This window comes from Micropterus salmoides, unplaced genomic scaffold (genome assembly GCF_014851395.1).
Source record: "Micropterus salmoides isolate LMB-PRFRI ecotype aquatic unplaced genomic scaffold, ASM1485139v1 Ms_hic_scaffold_2, whole genome shotgun sequence".
Classification (NCBI taxonomy): Eukaryota; Metazoa; Chordata; class Actinopteri; order Centrarchiformes; family Centrarchidae; genus Micropterus; species Micropterus salmoides.
Genome location: NW_024041150.1, coordinates 27,967,803 through 27,985,714, shown reverse-complemented (window position 1 = coordinate 27,985,714; position 17,912 = coordinate 27,967,803). Strand labels below are relative to the sequence as shown.

At 37.1% G+C, this 17,912-nt stretch overlaps 3 protein-coding genes across 7 annotated transcripts; 1 reads left to right on the top strand and 2 right to left on the bottom strand.

The window, feature by feature from the left end:
* Nucleotides 1–487: 487 nt before the first annotated feature.
* On the bottom strand, nucleotides 488–3,577 carry LOC119913084 (E3 ubiquitin-protein ligase RNF144A-like). The gene is made up of 4 exons (XM_038732401.1): nucleotides 3,288–3,577; nucleotides 3,076–3,176; nucleotides 2,317–2,472; nucleotides 488–2,199 (listed from the first exon to the last, which is right to left on the bottom strand). Exons 1-4 carry the CDS (start codon nucleotides 3,418–3,420, stop codon nucleotides 1,720–1,722), a joined length of 870 nt encoding a protein of 289 aa, XP_038588329.1. The 5' UTR covers nucleotides 3,421–3,577; the 3' UTR covers nucleotides 488–1,719.
* Nucleotides 3,578–5,955: 2,378 nt separating this feature from the next.
* On the bottom strand, nucleotides 5,956–10,044 carry LOC119912562 (E3 ubiquitin-protein ligase RNF19B-like). 2 transcript variants are annotated; one of them, XM_038731800.1, is made up of 5 exons: nucleotides 9,797–10,044; nucleotides 8,991–9,097; nucleotides 8,607–8,701; nucleotides 7,744–7,914; nucleotides 5,956–7,666 (listed from the first exon to the last, which is right to left on the bottom strand). In XM_038731800.1, exons 2-5 carry the CDS (start codon nucleotides 9,085–9,087, stop codon nucleotides 7,211–7,213), a joined length of 819 nt encoding a protein of 272 aa, XP_038587728.1. In that variant the 5' UTR covers nucleotides 9,088–9,097; nucleotides 9,797–10,044; the 3' UTR covers nucleotides 5,956–7,210. The 2 variants fall into 2 exon arrangements, with proteins under 2 accessions (XP_038587728.1, XP_038587729.1); XM_038731801.1 differs by lacking the exon at nucleotides 9,797–10,044 and having other exon boundaries at nucleotides 8,991–9,771.
* Nucleotides 9,963–17,546, top strand: LOC119912561 (ubiquitin carboxyl-terminal hydrolase 47-like). Of its 4 annotated transcripts, none has more exons than XM_038731796.1 (11): nucleotides 9,963–10,074; nucleotides 10,631–10,754; nucleotides 10,857–10,953; nucleotides 11,667–11,782; nucleotides 11,916–11,986; nucleotides 14,427–14,552; nucleotides 14,637–14,732; nucleotides 15,279–15,407; nucleotides 15,573–15,629; nucleotides 15,744–15,819; nucleotides 16,319–17,546. In XM_038731796.1, exons 2-11 carry the CDS (start codon nucleotides 10,697–10,699, stop codon nucleotides 17,041–17,043), a joined length of 1,551 nt encoding a protein of 516 aa, XP_038587724.1. In that variant the 5' UTR covers nucleotides 9,963–10,074; nucleotides 10,631–10,696; the 3' UTR covers nucleotides 17,044–17,546. The 4 variants fall into 4 exon arrangements, with proteins under 4 accessions (XP_038587724.1, XP_038587723.1, XP_038587726.1 ...); XM_038731795.1 differs by having other exon boundaries at nucleotides 15,501–15,629; XM_038731798.1 differs by lacking the exon at nucleotides 14,427–14,552 and having other exon boundaries at nucleotides 15,501–15,629.
* Nucleotides 17,547–17,912: the final 366 nt, after the last annotated feature.

Below are 17,912 nucleotides of genomic sequence, written 5' to 3'. Positions count from 1 at the left end.
GCTGAAGGACAACCATTTGCAAAAAAGACTTACAGGTATGTTTGTGAATCCAGTTTCATCTTAAATATGTTGTAATATCTCAACATGTTCACTCAGTGTTGTTACTTTACTGTTCAAACAACAAATTATTAATAAATAAATGATTGTTCAACAGTTCCCAGACTGCATATCTGCTCATGTACAGAGGTAAGAACATTTAAAATGTTAAATTCAGTTCTCCAATATTAGCAGATCATTACTGAATGTTACCTTTTCTCCACTTCAAAGCCTTATTGAGTCTCAGAGGCCTCTAAAACCAATTCAGAAGTTCTGACAGACAAGGCAAAGGAACAACAAATCAGGTAATCTGAAGGAACAGGTGGAGATGAGGTGGAACAGAAAATAAATGACAGTGATGAAGAGCAAAATCATAAAAAATGAACACAGGGTCAAACATGAAGACAGAGAAACTTCAGATCCTGCCTTTTTATGCATTTCAGTTATTGCAATGCTATATGCGCACTAGTTGTGCAAAGAGAAGCAAGAGACTAGATTAAATTGTAGACTCCAAGGCAGAGCTGGAGCAGTTCAATTCATTTATGGACAACATCAAAAAGGTACAGTAAATGTTATGGGATGATCAGGCAGCCACCGGTCAACACCAGATAAACAGTACAATGTGGGCAAACACATTAAGCAGTATATCAATGCCCATTAAACAGGCAACGGCCCAGAAATCAAGGTGAAGGACCAAAAAGCACAGAGATAATAGTAAGAATGGGCTGGGATGCTCAACACATAAGAGAAAGAAAAGCACCTAGACAAGCGAACATACAGGATACAAATGATAATGATAAGGAGGGACAGCTGAAACCAGGGCGGGGGATCACACAGGCCAGAAAACACACAAAGACAAGTGAAACCGCAAAAGACACATTTATTTATATGTATTTCTCGTTGTTTTTGTTTGTTCATTAACTGTTTCTACTGGTCATCTACCACCTTTTCAGAACGATGGAGATGCGTAACCATAGCAACTTCCTGTCCCTCCTGCCTGCAAGAGGAGAGGGATAGATCACTATAGTCACTTTTGTGAGTGGGGCCAATAGTAAAAAAGATGTTATTGCTATGTGTGTTTGTCACACATCAACAATTTCTAAGAATAACAAGGTTCAATATATACAAATTAATGTGCCAATGATATTTATAAGTTAGACAAAACTACTCACAGCACTTTTGATAAACATATTTGACATTTATTCATATTATAATTTTTTTCTATTAGCTGTCTTTTTAACTCTACAGTACAAAGATACCTGAGCTTGGTTTTGTGCCCTGACGAAAGGTAGTGTCTGCACACTGACATTGCTCCTTTAGACAATGTTAGTTTCCTGCTTCAATCACAAGTCAGGCTGTGCTTTCCTTGTTAGTATTAAGTACATTATGCTTTAAAAAGGTCTTGTTTTAGGAGAATAAACAAAGGAGCATAACTTAAAAATAAACAATAATATGTGAAATGAACAGACTGAATAAAGATATTATGGAGATCAGAATGATGACACACTGAAACATTGTGATAACATTAAAGAAGCTAAATAAAATCCAGCAAAGTGAAAAACAGAATAAACTTAGTTGTCTATGTAAAATGTTCCAATTATGGAAAGATGGTACAAAAGAGCTCTAAAGCTTTATAACTACTACTAAAAGTTGGTGTGGGGTTGAGATCCTGGCTGAGTAACATCAGTTATGATGATTGACATTATAAAATAACTTTTTCTGCCACACAGGTATCGAGGTCTGTCTCGGTGCAACACCAGTGGGGCAAAGTTTGTATGCGTTGCGCTTCAGGCACTCTTCAGTGAACTGCAGACAAACAAAGCAGAACTTCACCTTACAGCGAGAACAGACGATGGTTTTACACTGAGTTCTGTTATGCTCCACCAGAAAACCACAGGTGGGACAGGCACGGATGCAGGGACAGCCAGTGACGCCCTTCACAGACTCAAAGACGATATCTGGACAGTTTCTCAGTGTTTCTAGTGGCTCATTGACGCAGCCATCATTTTCACAGCGGTCTGAACGTGGAGCCGGACCTTTCCATTCCCTCAAACACTGCCAGCAGAATCTGAAAGGTCTTCTTTTGGCAGCTGTGCACTTTGTGCACTCGACACCCAGATCACTGAGATCAGCCCTCACCACACAAGACTTGCAGCCAGGACACTGTTGAGTGAATTTACACATAATGAGAGGTTTTTAAATTAAACCCTTGAATTTGCATTCACAACATTTTTTCATAGTTTATAAATAGTGTAAATACAGAGTCACTGAGATACTTACAAATTTGACATTCAAGTAATCCTTGGCAGTGTTACGGAACATTTTCTTTTCAAAGTACTTCATTTCTTCTTTGGTTAGAAGAGCCATTTTACAAACCTCCTCATATGGCCACTCAATATCACAGTCAGGTTTGCCACACACAAATCTGTACTCACCCTTAGTAAAAATAAATAAGAAGGAATGTGAGAAAAACATAATTTTAAATGCTTTTTGTTCAACACATAAATAATTTTTTTAACATGATTGGTGTGTCTGTGTGTGTGTGTGTGTGTGTGTTTGTATTTTTGTTACAACTAACCCAGACTCTTGTAGCTATTAACTAGCTTATCAACATCTTACAACTAAAACATTAGCACTAACAACTTGCATGAAAGATATCTACATGCACACACAAAAAATAGGACTTAAGTTTGATGAATTTATCTACAAAGCAGGTAATGTTATAAAAAAATGAAGTAAAAAATCACATATCTCAAAATAATTTTTCAGATAAGTGATTTTTTTTTCTTTATAATATTGGCTGTGCCTGCCACAGGGTGTTACTTTTTCCCATGTGGAATAGGGACTAAACTGTGCATGTGTAGGGTGAATCAGGGGATTTGGAACTTTTTCTTCCTGACTGGTTAAACTGGACATGTAAGGCTGACTCCTCTGACCACCATCCCCCCACGCCCCTAAAATCACTAATTACATTGTCAGTGAAGTTTATTCACTAAAACGTCTTTGAAGTTCATGATGAAGGTGATGTTAACAGTGTACCTTATCCAGCAACCTGCGACACCAGTTGGTGAGAGACATCGGAGTGACAGCATGACCACAGGACATCTTTGCTCTGAGAGACTTGAAGTCATCGCACAAAACTATGAGACACGATCCAGACGAGACGCACAAAAACAAGGAGCAAAAATAAGGCACAGTTAGCAGAAGATTATAGCCACATGTTAGGACCAATGTGACATTTGGCTACTTACAGTCTAAGTCATCCTCTCCATTGACAAATGTAAGTGTTCTGTCTCGAGGGTCGTAACACTTCTCCTGTTGTGTCATATTGCTTATCTGTTGTCTGGAGTTATTGCTCTGTTCACTTGTTACACTGCTGTCCATCTTGACTAAATGTAATATGTAGCCTACTCACTCAAACCAACTGGCGACCTGTCCAGGGTGTGCCCGCCTTTCGCCCGATGTCAGCTGGGATTGGCTCCAGCCCCCTGCGACCCTGTACGCAGGATAAGCGGTTGACGATGGATGGATGGACTCACTCAAACTAAACACTCTGAGGCTTTGAGTTCTTTCGGTTTCTTTCGCTGTTAATTTCCATGAAGTCATATGACTGTCAGTTTAATATGTGACGTAACTTATGAAAAAAAACATCAGATAGCATGTAGCCTATTTATTTAACCAGGTTTCAGTTTGTCTAGATACCACAATAAACCACCCTGAAGAGCACACCAGTCCTCACTGCAGCAAAATGTGCATCCAGGTCAGCGTACGTCTGCCCAGAGGAGGGGAACAACTCCTGAAGGTGTGCGACTTTAAAGAGGAGCTGAGGCATATCACTGTACTGGACCTGAAAAAGAAAATTAATCAGGAAATGAAGACAGGTATGTAACTATTTATGTGTGAATATTAACAGTTAGGCGCTCTTTCAGTCCTTTATTTTCCTCTCATTTGAAAATGTAAAAGACGTCTGTGTGGATTTGTTTTAATGTGGTTTAACCTTTGATCTGTTTTTATAAATGGAACCGTAGAAATCACCCTTTAGCCAAACCTTCTTTTCACCCGATGAACATAAACATATCTGAAGGATTAGCCTGTAATGTCTAAAACTACAGGCCTATAGTCCTATAGAACATAATTAGGCTATAATTCTCAAGACCTTTTACTTTTGCTTTAAGATGACGACTTGCGGATTGTCTTCAAATCCAAGACGCTGGAGGATGTGGCCACTCTGGATTCCTCCCAGATCCAGCACATGTCCACAATTCATACAGTGCCGAGACTATCCGGAGGCACCTGCTGAAGACAAACCCCGCAGTCTTTCATCAAAACCATCTTTCAAAACCATCAGTCTTTCAAAACCATCTTTCTATAGTATATATTAAATCACAATCAGTGCAAACGAATTCTACTCCTGCCTGAAACAACTTTTTCAGTGTCAAAACAAATCTGTAAGATCTAATTATTAAATGCTCATGATTTATTTGGGCAGAACCTGTAAATAAACTTTTCAAAGATGTTGAGTTTTCTGTTTTCTTATATTTCTTATGCATATCTGACTCTTTAATAGGAATCTTTATATTTATATCAGTTTATGAGTATTGTTGTTGCGCACTTAGTCGCCCAAACAAATTAGACTACTGGTATGTGTTAAAACAGCTTTGCAATAAATCTGATTCTGATTCTGCAGTCAGACAAATATTCTGTTATTAAGACGATAAATAGAATGCATGTAGGCCTAAGTCACGAATCTGCATGGGCATTGTTTATTTAATGTAGGCGTAGTTTGTTTTAATATCATCAGGCTGAAAGCAAAAAGGGACCTGACCTACTGCAATTCCTACAATGACAAATAACCTTAATGATATCCAAAACAAGGACATAAAAAATATTAAGTTAAAATATTAGGCCTACATTATGCAAAATTAAATGAATGCACTGCAATTTAAAAGTAACAGGCCCTACAAGGTTTAAAACACAGGCTTCAAACTGTAAAAAAAAAGTGCACGTGAGTTAACCTACAATGTGTACAATAAATGTGAAATTAAAAGAGAAGGGGAGACACACTGGGCGGCATAAGGGCATTGCTTATTTGTTTAGAGTTTGCGAGTTCTCAGGTGTTTTCCACCCATCGTTGAAAACCCCTATTTCCCGCAGAGACGATCAGAGCATTGACTTTCTTTCTGATTTTGACTATCTTTTGTTTTTGACTTTCGGTTTGGCCGCGGTCACCATAAAGCGTAAGTTGAGTAGCTACTGGAAATACAGAAAGTCCCTCGATATATTTTTTTGATTTCCCATCTCAACCTTTATTGGCACATCGCATAGTGACATAGTGAATTATTTTCAATACACAAATATTTACTGACAAGAGCACTGATACTGAGGAGTTGTCTTCGGTATTAAAAAGAAACAAACAAACAATGAAAAACAAGAGATATCCCTGGGAACTCTTTCCAGATCATTTTAACCCATCATTTTGAGATTATCAAAGTGTTAGATCATAGGTCTCCAGGTCCAATCAAACTTTTTGGTGGCCTCTTCTCTTTCTTTTCTGTAAACATCATCATGTCACTAGGCAGACTGTGACACAAACGAAAGTAAAACTAGTGTTATGGCCTCCATTCCTTGTCAGCACTCACTATACATCTCTAATTTTGTCTTATACTGCAAAACAGCAATAAATAGGCTGTGGTAACCCATTCAAATGTCATTTGCTTAATGTAAAACAATGTGATATAGATTTTAGCTGTGTTTGCTGACAGATTTTTAAATAGATTTGATTATCTATAGCATATTTTCAGGACAACAGCAGGCTATTCCTACAGATATAAAATCATTCACCACTAGGTGGAACACAAGTGATTTAAGGTTTGAAGACAGTTCAGACTAAGTTTTTTTGCTGGGTAATAAGCAAAGAAGTTTAGAGTCATAAAATGTGTATTGAGGATAAAATAGATAACACTGTAACGACAGCATATCAGTAAAAGGAACAGGACACATCATTTAAAACTGAACAGACAAAATCTGTGTAACTGTGTGAAATAATAAGCAGAGATGCAAAGACAACTGTAATCAAGACACTATCCATTTCAGCATCACACACGAAAACATGAACAAGTTAGAAGAAACTTCTGTGATGGAAGAGCGTGTTCCTCTTCAAGATGAGAAGACAAAGGCAGACATGGAAGAGGATTTCACTTATTTTTAGTAGGTGAGGTGAAAATGTAGCCCGAATTACAAATCAATCTGCAGCTAAGAAACATTTGAAGACTTGAAGAAAACAACATGTGGAACAGAAACATCTCGGATTAAAAATGGTAAAATCGACAGTAATTAACAGAAGATCATCAAAAAGTAAAGAGCAGTTGGTAGATTGGTGGAATTAGTAAACTGGATGTATGGTTCTGCAGTTTATTAACAGTGTGATGCTGCTGAATGCCTGGAGTGGATTTTAGATAAGGTCAGCCCTCAAGTCTCTGAGACGAGTACAAACCCTGTACTGCAACTTACAGGTGAAGAAATATGAAATGTGATAGAAATTTCTATCTTTTACAGGGAATCTGTAAAAGACGATGAGTCGATAGATAACAGAGACCACAGATTACTGAGGATAACTGTTTGTTTTGAATCGGGGGCGATGACAGAAGAGTGTTTATATCTATGTAGCCTATATTTACCAATTTACGAATGTGTATACCCTTAAAATAGAAACTAACAAACATTAATTTTATTTTTGATAATAGCTATTTGTCACATTTTCTTCTTTCTTCTTGCATTTTGCCAGGTAAATTTCCTAACCCTAACCACCACCCACCCCCACCACCCCCCTAAATAAAAAGCCATTATACAAAAGTGTGTATCTATTGAATGACATTTTCAGAAGTCAAAATCTAAATCAACTTTCTTCGAGAAGATTAATTTTGTAGACATCGAATTTATCTAACATTATAAGCAGCTTAGTACAGAGTGATAGTCATTCACAGTAATCAGACGGTGTCATGTGCAACTTAAAGTCCAGCCAGAAGGAGGCAGAGTAGGGCCACAAGTAAAAAAGATGTTATATCTCAGATGGAGTTACAGCATGTGTGTTTGTCACACATCAACAATTGCTAAGAGTTTACAGGGTACTATAATACGAATACCTTTAGTCTTTAATAATAAAAGTCTTATTTTTTCATTTTCTCTGCCACACAGGTATAGAGGTCTGTCTAGGAGCCACACCACTAGGACAGATTTCATATGGTGAACTGGTCGTGGAACATTCACGCTTTGCTTTCAGGCAGACAAAACAAAACTCCACGTGGCAGCGAGGGCAGTTGATATTTTTGCAGTATTGTTGACTATGCTCCACCTTCATGCCGCATGTAGGACAGGCTCGGACAGAGGGGCAGTCGGTGACCCCCTTCACCTCGGGCAAACTGATGGTCTTACATGTGTGCAGAATTTGCAGGTCCCTGTTGCAGCAGCCGTCATTGTCGCAGCGGTCAGATCGAGGGCCTTGACCTTTCCATTCCTTCTGACACTGCCAGCAGAACTGGTAGGCCTTCTTCTGATCAGCTGTGCATATGGTGCACTGGACACACAGGTTGGAGAGATCCTTCCTCTCCACACTTGTTTTGCACTGTGGACACTGACATGGAAAACATGCAGGTAAATACTGGAACAGAGAACACACAATATTTCAGAAAACATATTTGGACCACTTACTGGCTGAAATTCACAGTATTCTGCAGCAGCCAGGCGGGCAATGGTCTCTTCAAAGTGATGCATTTCCTCTACAGACAAATCAGCCAGTCTGCGCACCTCTCTGTACGACCACAGTTTATTGCACTGTTTGGTATCCTCCACCAGTGCAGGGCATCTGAATTTAAAATGACCCTTTAAACAACAAAGACAAGAACCAGTTTAGGATTTTATAAAACAGGTTGAGACTTTCTGCTGGATTTCTACAGGCAGTCAACCATTCTTGATTCTGTAGGGAGAGAGGGAAAACAGAAGCATGTTCACAAATTATAAGTGCTGGACAGAAAACAGGCATGTCACCAATAACAATTATGGTCCATCAGCAACACTGCAGGGCTCTCAATACATTAATACATACATCATCAATACAAGTTTGTCACTTGAACTTTCTAATATTCTCGTCCTATAATTTCAATTGTGTTTTTATAAAATGTCCATGTTGCAGACTTTTTTTTTTAGGTAGGTTGTAAAGATTACCCCATTTCATTTCTTTAACATTTTGTTTACAGCAAAACTACACTTAAATATTCAGATCCTTGTTTCAGAGTTACATGTTTTGCACTTCCCAGTAGGTGGCAGGGTCAGCACGGAAGAAATCTAGTTGCAGATGATAGTCTAAGCCTGATCTGGAGGTTTCTGTGCTCAGTGCTAAGTCTTGTCAGTGAAACAATAAAAGTAAACATGATTTTACACCAGTTTTGTTGTCTTTGTCTGACTGGTGTCACAGATGATAGATGCTACTAACTGTCTTTGCATAGTCAGTGTTTCCTTCCAAGTTTTATCATACTGCTTTAATTTAAATCTACATACACACAGACATGAGATACCTCATCCAGTTGGCTGCGACACCACAGTGTTAGAGAGTCAGGAGTGACAGCGTGGCCGCAGGACATCTCTGCTCTGAGACTGCCGTCGTCTGTGGCTGAGTCACACAACGTAAAAGTAAGCCAAAGTTAGCTACAGTATGTGGTGAATTACTATTAATGCAATTGTCAGAAATAGAGAAGGAATGGGGGTGTGTTGTGTAACAGTGAATTACAATAAAAAAACAGCTCATGAAGAAAATGAAACAGACACTAACACTCACTTTAAAGAGGAAGCAAAATTTTGATCATCTGTAGTCATGCATGTCAGTGATAAAATGAAAACCACATCCTTATTTGTTGCACTTTTCTGTCTACATGCTCAGTGAGACAGGAAATGTATCTTACACACTGGATCCAAGTCGTCCCTCCCTTTGACAAACTTCAGGGTCGTATCTAGGGGGTCGTATTTCTTCTCCACCTGTTCCTGTCCCTGAATGCTCATTTTGATTCTCCTAGGTGGAAGAAAGTGGAAGAAGGTCTGACACTATAATTACTAACTAGTGGGATTTAAATTAACTCATTGTTGCACAGGTAACTATCGCTGGAGTACTTTGAATACAATTTAAAAACTTTGACGATTGTTAGGCAAGTTGTGGAGTTAAAAGAAGCATAATTTCTTGAAAACATGACCAGAAGTACTGGAGACATATTGTTGACAAGACAAACATCACAGCTAAGAAGCCCTTATCAGCATAGCTGATATAATTACAAGTGACACACTGAACTGCCAGGAATTTCCAAGTACATGTAGTATTTACTGTAAAACACTATGAAACAAACCTTGTTAAACGGATAAGTTAACATATGGGTGTGCAAATTGAATGTTTTGAAAAACATGTTCATTTTGCACACTTATTTGTAAACTATTAAACATAATAATGAAGAGATTGACAAAGACAGTGTGACTCTTAACCACGAAATAAAATACAGGACTACACTTCAATACAGTTTAAACCAATGAATAGCCTATGTAATAATTCAAGTAGTTAACTTTCAGAGAGTGTAAGCTTGATAAGAATAGCCTATCTCTCAACAGCCTGTTCAGTATAATTTAGAGCAGAGATTATTACACACAGTGAAGAGTACAAATCACCCTCAGTCTTTAAACTGGCAGAGCAGATTTACAAGAAGTGAACTGCCTGATGTCTTACCTCGGTGGCGCAGTTTGTCTCTGTATTTTTTTTAAAGCCTTTCAATTTATTCTTGCGCCCACCAAGAAACACTTCAGCCACACATGACACTACACAACTTTGGAGGATTATTTAGCTCTAATCCAATTCTCAGAGATTTAGCTAAAGTTGTCTCTAGTTTCAGCTGTGAGTCCGGGGGCTTTGTGTTTGTTTCCGTCCTCTCGCTGTCGCGGTATCTTCCTCCTTCAACCTCTCGCTGGTGTAGAAAGTGAAAGTCAGATAACCAGACATGCTGCACGGTGAGTCGCTTATTCTCGTGTTTCACCCTCCCATTTTACACACCCAAACTAAAAGCCATCGTGTCTTATCGGACCTTATGAGTTAGGATAGAGTATGTGTGTGTCTACCACTTTATATTAGGTTCGTTATTGTGTTATTGTAGCTTCCCTTTGTCATTTTCTAAAACCTGTTTTGGGGGTGCTGGGTAATGGAGGATCGAGAGGCTGCGTGGGTTTCCATAACACCCAAACACAACAGCAACGAGATAATTTTTCATGTGTTTGGTGAACTGTAATTTCACTTAATGAAAGGTTTTGAAAGTAGGCTTCTGTACACTCCTTCAATTGCCTTTCTATTCGTGATACTCCCCCTTCATGCCATTCCTTCTGGCTGTTTTTACCATTCAGCGTTGTTCTACTGTTTTGTTAATGATTGAACTGATAGTTTATAAGCAGTGAGTGTAAAATAAGGCCACATTTAAAAAAAATACCAAACTGTGGCTGTGAATTTGTCTTCATAACATGTAAACCTGCTTGCTGTCCCTTAACCTCTGCTGTATCTAATGTGCTTCCACAGGCTCAATCCATACAAAACAACACTTTAGTAATGTAATGTCAACACTCTCATTCGAAAGACATCAGTATGAATCATGGCCTTGTGGAAATGTTCAGAGAGAAGTTAGACCGCCTCACCATCTCAGGTAAGTGACGTGACATGAAGCTACTGAAGCATGCTGCTCAAACATTTCTGGGTTTATGATTATTTGGCAGTTATGTGTCATATGTCCCTGTTGTGTCTTTAGATTACCATGGCTTGAAAAGTCCAGGTCTTACATGCTATTTAAACAGCATTCTTCAGGTGCTTTTCATGACCGAAGACTTCCGGGAGGCTGTGAAAGGGTTCGTATCACCAGCTGTATTTTGGTTGTCTTTATATTTTCGTGAAGTCAGATCAAATGAAAAAGGTGGCAAGTGGCTTCTTTTGCTCTTTACAGAATTAAAGTAGCAGTAACATTTAGGAAAATAACTATTCGGTTTCTTGCCGAGTACTTCTAGCCTAACCCTTTCCATATGTAACAAAATACACCACCACTACTAAAGCTCACTAATCAACAAAAGCAAGATGAAAAAACAACATGTGGTGTTATAGTGGGTCCAGGAAGCTACTGGTCCCAGCCAAGAAACCGCCTGGTGCATAACCCTCTGTAAAACATCAGTCGGTTTACTCTTTGGTTTACTTATGGATTAAACAAACAAAATATTGTTTGTGTGAATTTGTGAACTTTAGAAGTGCTTGTGGGCTGATTTTCTTTACTTCAGACAAAGCCAGGCTAGCTGTTTTAGTGTTTCAAGTCTTTTATGCAAAGCTAAGCTAACCAGCTGATCCAGCTTTATATTTACAGTAGCGTATTTCCCCAAAATGTCAAGCTATTCCTTTAAGACAGATCTGTGAAAAAGAATTATAAAATGGATGAAATCAGTGCTGTTCACATGAGCAGAGCATTGTTCTAAATCAGATTAAACAATTTGAGTTCGGTTCACAATTTGACTTTGCTTCACTGGTTAATTACATGTTAATGAAGTCACATATACTACTACTCACTGTGTCACAGATGCTGCAGTAAAGATTCAACAATCATTGACCCTTACCTGGGGGAACTGTTTGCCGATTTACAGAAAAAAATGGCCAAAACACATCAAGTTATAAAAAAACTGGAGATCACAAACGGTAAGCTTGGATTTGAGACATCACGCCGCTGCTGTAGGTGTTTGTGTGTTCCTGCAGACCCTTGAGCCTGGTACAGGGAAGCTGCATATATATGTTACTAAAGATATTATCTCTGTCCACGGACTCCTTTCAGTATATGAGCAACGTGATGCTGCTGAATATTTTGAGAAGATCCTATGGCGGACCAGTCCAGACGCATCCAAGGTAGAGACCAGTTAAAGTTTTTATTTATAGGGGACAGTGCACATTAATCAGTGTCAGTGTAAATGACACTGATAATTAGATAATTAGAGATGATTAACAGAAAATTAGAGAGATAGTAGAGATCTGGTAGACAAACAAGCAGACATTAACTTGCTAACTTGACGCTTGGCTGAGTTTAATTAAGACAAGACACATAACCTACTGTATACTGCGCAATGATCCAGCGGAGACTGGATGTCAGCACTTGGTTCTTGTAGTGTAGAGGGGATGACTTGATGAAGACCTGAAATTAAAGTTGTAATGAAATCATATGTGTCCACACTTTGTCCACACTTTAAACCAACAATACAATCAGTATAAAGCACAATACACAGTCATAAAACAAGCCATTAAAGAACCCCTAAAGTATTTTACTGTATTTTACATGTCTAATTGGGATATTTCTACTTAGACATGCACATTTTTTGTGGTTCCAATGTTGCCAACAGACATGGACTCTGGCTGATACATTCAAACTTGGATTGAAAAATATACAGATTTAAATTTTAGTATCAAATACACACTTACTGTAGGATTTGAAAGGTGGCTTTGACAGGTTTGTGTCTTGCTCATTTGCAGAGAATATCAGCTGTCATCAATTTGGATTCACAGCACATTCACATTTTGACCCAGAGTCACATTATATCATCCATAAAATCTTGCCAAACCACTCCTGCTGCATAATCTACTTCCCTGTTGTTGATCAGTATGTTCCAAATATTGTTGCTGCTGCCTTTTTACAATTCTGAAGGTCTGTAGGAACTATTTATTGATTTATTAGCAGAGCAACGATTGTTTGGAAAATACTGAGCAGTAGGATCAGTGATGGTATTCATTTATTTATTATTACTTAAATAAAAGTACCAATAACACACTATATTGTCTACTATATCACTAGATTAAGATTTTAGCAGCATTTTAATCTTACTCTAAATTTTAAATATCATATTATATTTTTCAGTATGGATTCATGTGCTTTTTAGTTTCTTGAGCAGCATTAAATGGTTGGTTTGTAAAATGTAAGAAAAATAATGAAACATGCCCCTCATTATTAACCAGAGCTCAATGTGACACCTTCACATGGTTTGTTTCTTCTGACCAACAATCCAAACTTATATATATTCAGCATTACGGTAACTGAAAAAGAGGAAAAGTCCTCTCATTTGAGAAGATTAAACCATTAAATGACATGCATCATATTTTAAATTTGAAAAGTGAAATGTAGTTTAGTAGAAGTATAAAGTGTCAAAGGAATTATCCAAATATCCGAGTACAGATACCTCAAATTTGTACATAAATTCAGTACTTGAGTAAATGTACTAATTTGACCACTGACTAGGATCAACAGATTAGAGATTTGGATAACCCTGTTGGAAGTATTTAATGTGTATTTAATAATAAAAATAATAGATTTTTTGTGGAATATTCCTTTGAACTTTAACTACCAGGCTACAAATGGCTTATCCAACTATGAGCCGTATGACTGACAGTCTTCACAGACATCTTACACAAGACCAGTGTTGGGAGTAACGCGTTACAAAAGTAACACAATTACAGTAATGTATTGCTTTTTGCTGTAACGCAATAATATAATGCGTTACTAAAAAAACTTGATTTAAAAAACTGGTAATATTATAGCCATTACTATCTCAGTAAGGTGTGTTACAACGCATTTTACCCCTAAATTAAGTGGTGTTATATTTTTTAATAATTGACAAACACCGAGAAACATTTCAGCACCAGAAAAAAAATCCATGAGTAAAAGAGTAACGTTATTTCTTGTTGACGGAATCCGATGGTTGAGACTATAGGCAAGGTGCAAACTATGGGGGAGCTGAGCTCCTCTTAACAAGACAGTAGCTCCCGTGATGGATCATGCGTAAATAGATTTCTATAAGCTATGTGTTTGTGCATTACTATCATGATTAGAGAGGCTGCTGTCAGTTCATCCTGACCAATCCTGTCGGAGTGTCGGGAGATTCAAATAATCAGTGATGTTATGCTGCTGTACCTCGTGTGGAAATGCGCACAGCGCGTTACTTAATCTTCTTTCACCCATCCACCCCCCCCGCTATTAATCAGAAGGTTAATTTTTATGACAAAGATCCACCCGATAAGCGGATTTACCTGTGAACATCACTAGAACCCACCTATGCAGGCCCAGAATAATATCAGAATATCCAATATCCAATATCCCATCAAACAGCAGTTAAAGTAACTCAAGGTAACGCAAAACTAGTGTAAAGCATTACAATTCAGGGACAGTAATATGGTAATATAACTAATTACTCTCAAATGACAGTAACTAGTAATCTATAATGTATTACATTTTGAAAGTAACTTGTCCAACACTGCACAGGACATATTGAAAATCACTTAATATTGTACCTTTCATGTTTAGATATTCAAGGGGGAGGTGAGTCACAAGACCACGTGCCTCAGGTGCAAAGACACACACGATTCCAGGAGCTCTTTTTGGTTTCTGCCACTTGCAGTGGACAATTCGTGTCATCAAACTTACAGTGTGGTACTATGCTTTCCTTTGACAAAAATAAAAGTGACAAATTTTTTGGAAATACATAAGAAACAAATGAAAATACTATGTTTACAGGAGAAAGGGTTGAAGGCATTCTTTAAGGGAGAAAAAGTCTGTGGGGATAACAAGATGTACTGCACTCGGTGTAATACAAAGCAAGATGCAGACTTTGTGAGTATTTGTTTTCATCAGGTTTTCCATTTTTATAGTTTGCAAACGCTTAACATAATTTTTCAAAGTACTTAATAATGTATATACAAGGTTCCCAAATCCCAATAAATGATTCGTATTAACCTTGTAACATCTAATAATGGTCAATAATTTGGAAATATCAGTAAATGTTACAATTGTGTCTCAAACACAAATCTTTTGAAATGGACAGAAGTAATTTATTTCTACTATAAATTAAGCAGCTACTGTCATTTTTGAGTCATCTTTTGCCAAATGAGTGTTACACAAGCTGCGAAAGGGCCATAGTTAGCTCTTACTTAATGATGAGAAACTGACTTCTACATTAAGCTACATTCCTAAATGAAACAAATTAAATTATAGACACAAAAATAAAATAGTCAACAAAGAAAACATTTTATGCCTGCATCTCTGCCGCACCCAGAAAACTATGTTGGTCCCCCATTGAACTACGCTGAAAAAACTTGAGTGTGATGGGTGACTTTGTGACTGTTTTGTTCATGCTGTTGTTTTCATCATGTGGTTCAGGGATGTGAGATAACACAAAATCCAAGGATTTTGACCCTCCTGCTGCAGAGATTCAGTTTTGACTACAAATACAGGTGTTACGTCAAGCTTCACTGCAAAGTGGATGTCCCCCAAACTTTACACATGGAGGTATGTTTTTATATATTTATTTATTTTTGCAGCATTTTTTTTTATTTAACGTTCCTTAAATCTGGTGACTTTATTCTACCTCCCTTTCTTCAGAATTGCAAATATGACCTCTACGCTTTAGTTAACCACTTTGGTAATCTAATAGGAGGTCATTATACTGCACAGATCAAATCTTTTGAAAATAAGGAGTGGTATCACTTCAATGATGACATCGTTGCAGGGGTAAGGAGGCTAATTTTTTGATATGTAGTCCAGTTTCAGAAATTCTCACACAGTTTAAGGTTCAACAACATGAAGTTTAACACTTTTCACTGTGATATATTTTCAATTCTGCAGGTCAAACAGCCACTATTTGGGTCTGGAGACAAATCTTTGAGGTCTTCTACAGCTTACCTCCTCATGTACAGGAAGGGTAGGTTTGCAAATGTACAGTATTACTTCTTAGTTTATTGATTTTTCTTCTGCTCTGTTATGATTTATTTAAACTTATGTATTTAAATTTTTTTTAACTAAAAGGCATTTTATCGATTGCTCATAATGAAGATGGACAACAGAACAGGGCCTCTTTTCCCAAAAGCATCTTAAGTTTAAGTTGGTCCAAAAATTTACCTTCTTAAGCTTAAGATGTATTTCCCAAGAAACATCATAGAGATAAAGCATCATGAAGACACTCAAATGATGGTAGATTAACCAGTACTTCCAACCCACTTGCTGACTACTTGAAGGTGTATTCATGATCTTCAGCATCCATACAGACGAGCTCGGGGAAATGTGTTTAGAAATTTAAGTTTAGTTTGTAGTAAAAACATGTAATTTCCATTTTGATTGTTATCAATAGTGTGGCCTAGGTCTGCACACTTCTGCTGTTTGTGTTCATTCGTAATAACTTTTTAACCTTTTTATATTTAAAGATAACAGACATTCAGAAGCTGAGGCTGAAGGAAGTCATGACAAAGCAGAGAGAAGAAAGCCAAGTTATCATCAACCGAAGGATGAAGACTTAAATGGAGGAGAAAACGTGAATCACTTGAATTGTGATGTGGTTTTAGAGAAACCGACAGACTGTCCAGTTGGACTGGGAAATCAATTAAAACAGAGACCCACGAGTGTGCGGCCACGCAAAGGGGTGTTGCTTCAAACAGACCCTGTAGCAGATGGAAACATTTACCAACCAGGTTTGCAAATACAGAAGTCAAGTTTTGCAAAGCTGCAAAGTGTAACTGATAGTAGCATTACAACAAATAGTGTCAACCCTGCAGAACCTAAAGCTGTGAAAAACAAAAGGGAGGTAGAAGGAATGGGTTTTAAACAGAGCAGAGAGGCAGGTGTCGGTGCAAATATACTTGATTCTGATGTAAAGGCAAATTATGTGTCCTCCAATGGCTATTCTTCATCTTCACATCCATACTTGACAGCACACGGGAGTAAATTAAGCATGAATGCACATACTGGGTGTAACTATTCACAAAACCTATGCACAAAATCAAAGAGAGAAAAGGAGAAAATGCAGCATGTTGTGACCGCAGACAGTAGCCGCAAACTGGAGACCAAAAAAACTGTGACAAAGAGAGAAAATACTGCAAGTTCTGGAGCGAAACGAAATGCTGCAAAGGGCGGGAACAAAATATGGAGGTGACGAAATAATAAGGATAATATCTGTACATTTAAATGATGGGTGTTTTTTGTCACTTCAGTATCTAGTATTTTGTTATGTTTATGCTTTTTAAATATTACTCACTGAAAGTATCCTTTGACACTGTTGGCTGTTGATGTAATAATGTAATAATCTGTATAGAGCACTTTTCAATGACAATGTTACAAAGTGCTTTCACAGGAGCAAAGAAAATAAAACACAACAAACAAAATAAGATACATGGTAAAAACAGTAAGAAAGTTATGAAATTAAAATGTAGTTGAAAGAAAAATACATAATTAAGATTAACTAAAATAAGGAAAGTCTCGTCTATAAAAGTATGTTTTAAGAAGGGACTTTAAAGAGTTCAAGGACTCATTTCAAATGAATTCAAATTAGCTTTATTGGCATGAATGTGTTACAATAATATTGCCAAAGCATCATACAAACTACATAAGAACAATCAACCCCATACATTTGATTAAACAAGTAATTAAAGCGTGTTTGTGTTAGAAAAATTTTAATGTATTAAAATTTTAAATAAAATAAATAAAACAGGAAGCATGTGTGTGTGTGTGTGTGTGTAAAAAAGAAAAATATATTAAAACTTTCAATAAAATAAATGAAACAGTAATTGTGTGTGTTATAATAATATATTAAAAATTAAAATAAATAAATGAAACAGTAACATGTGTGTTATTGTAATATTATATTAAAAATAAAATAAATAGATAATACTGTAAACGTATGTGTGTATATTAATTGACAAACTTTTTTTAAATTAATTGATTAAAAAAATAATAAAAAGAAATCAGTATCAAATGTAAAAACAAAACAATTACTAAAATGTCAAACAATCAAAATAATAATTT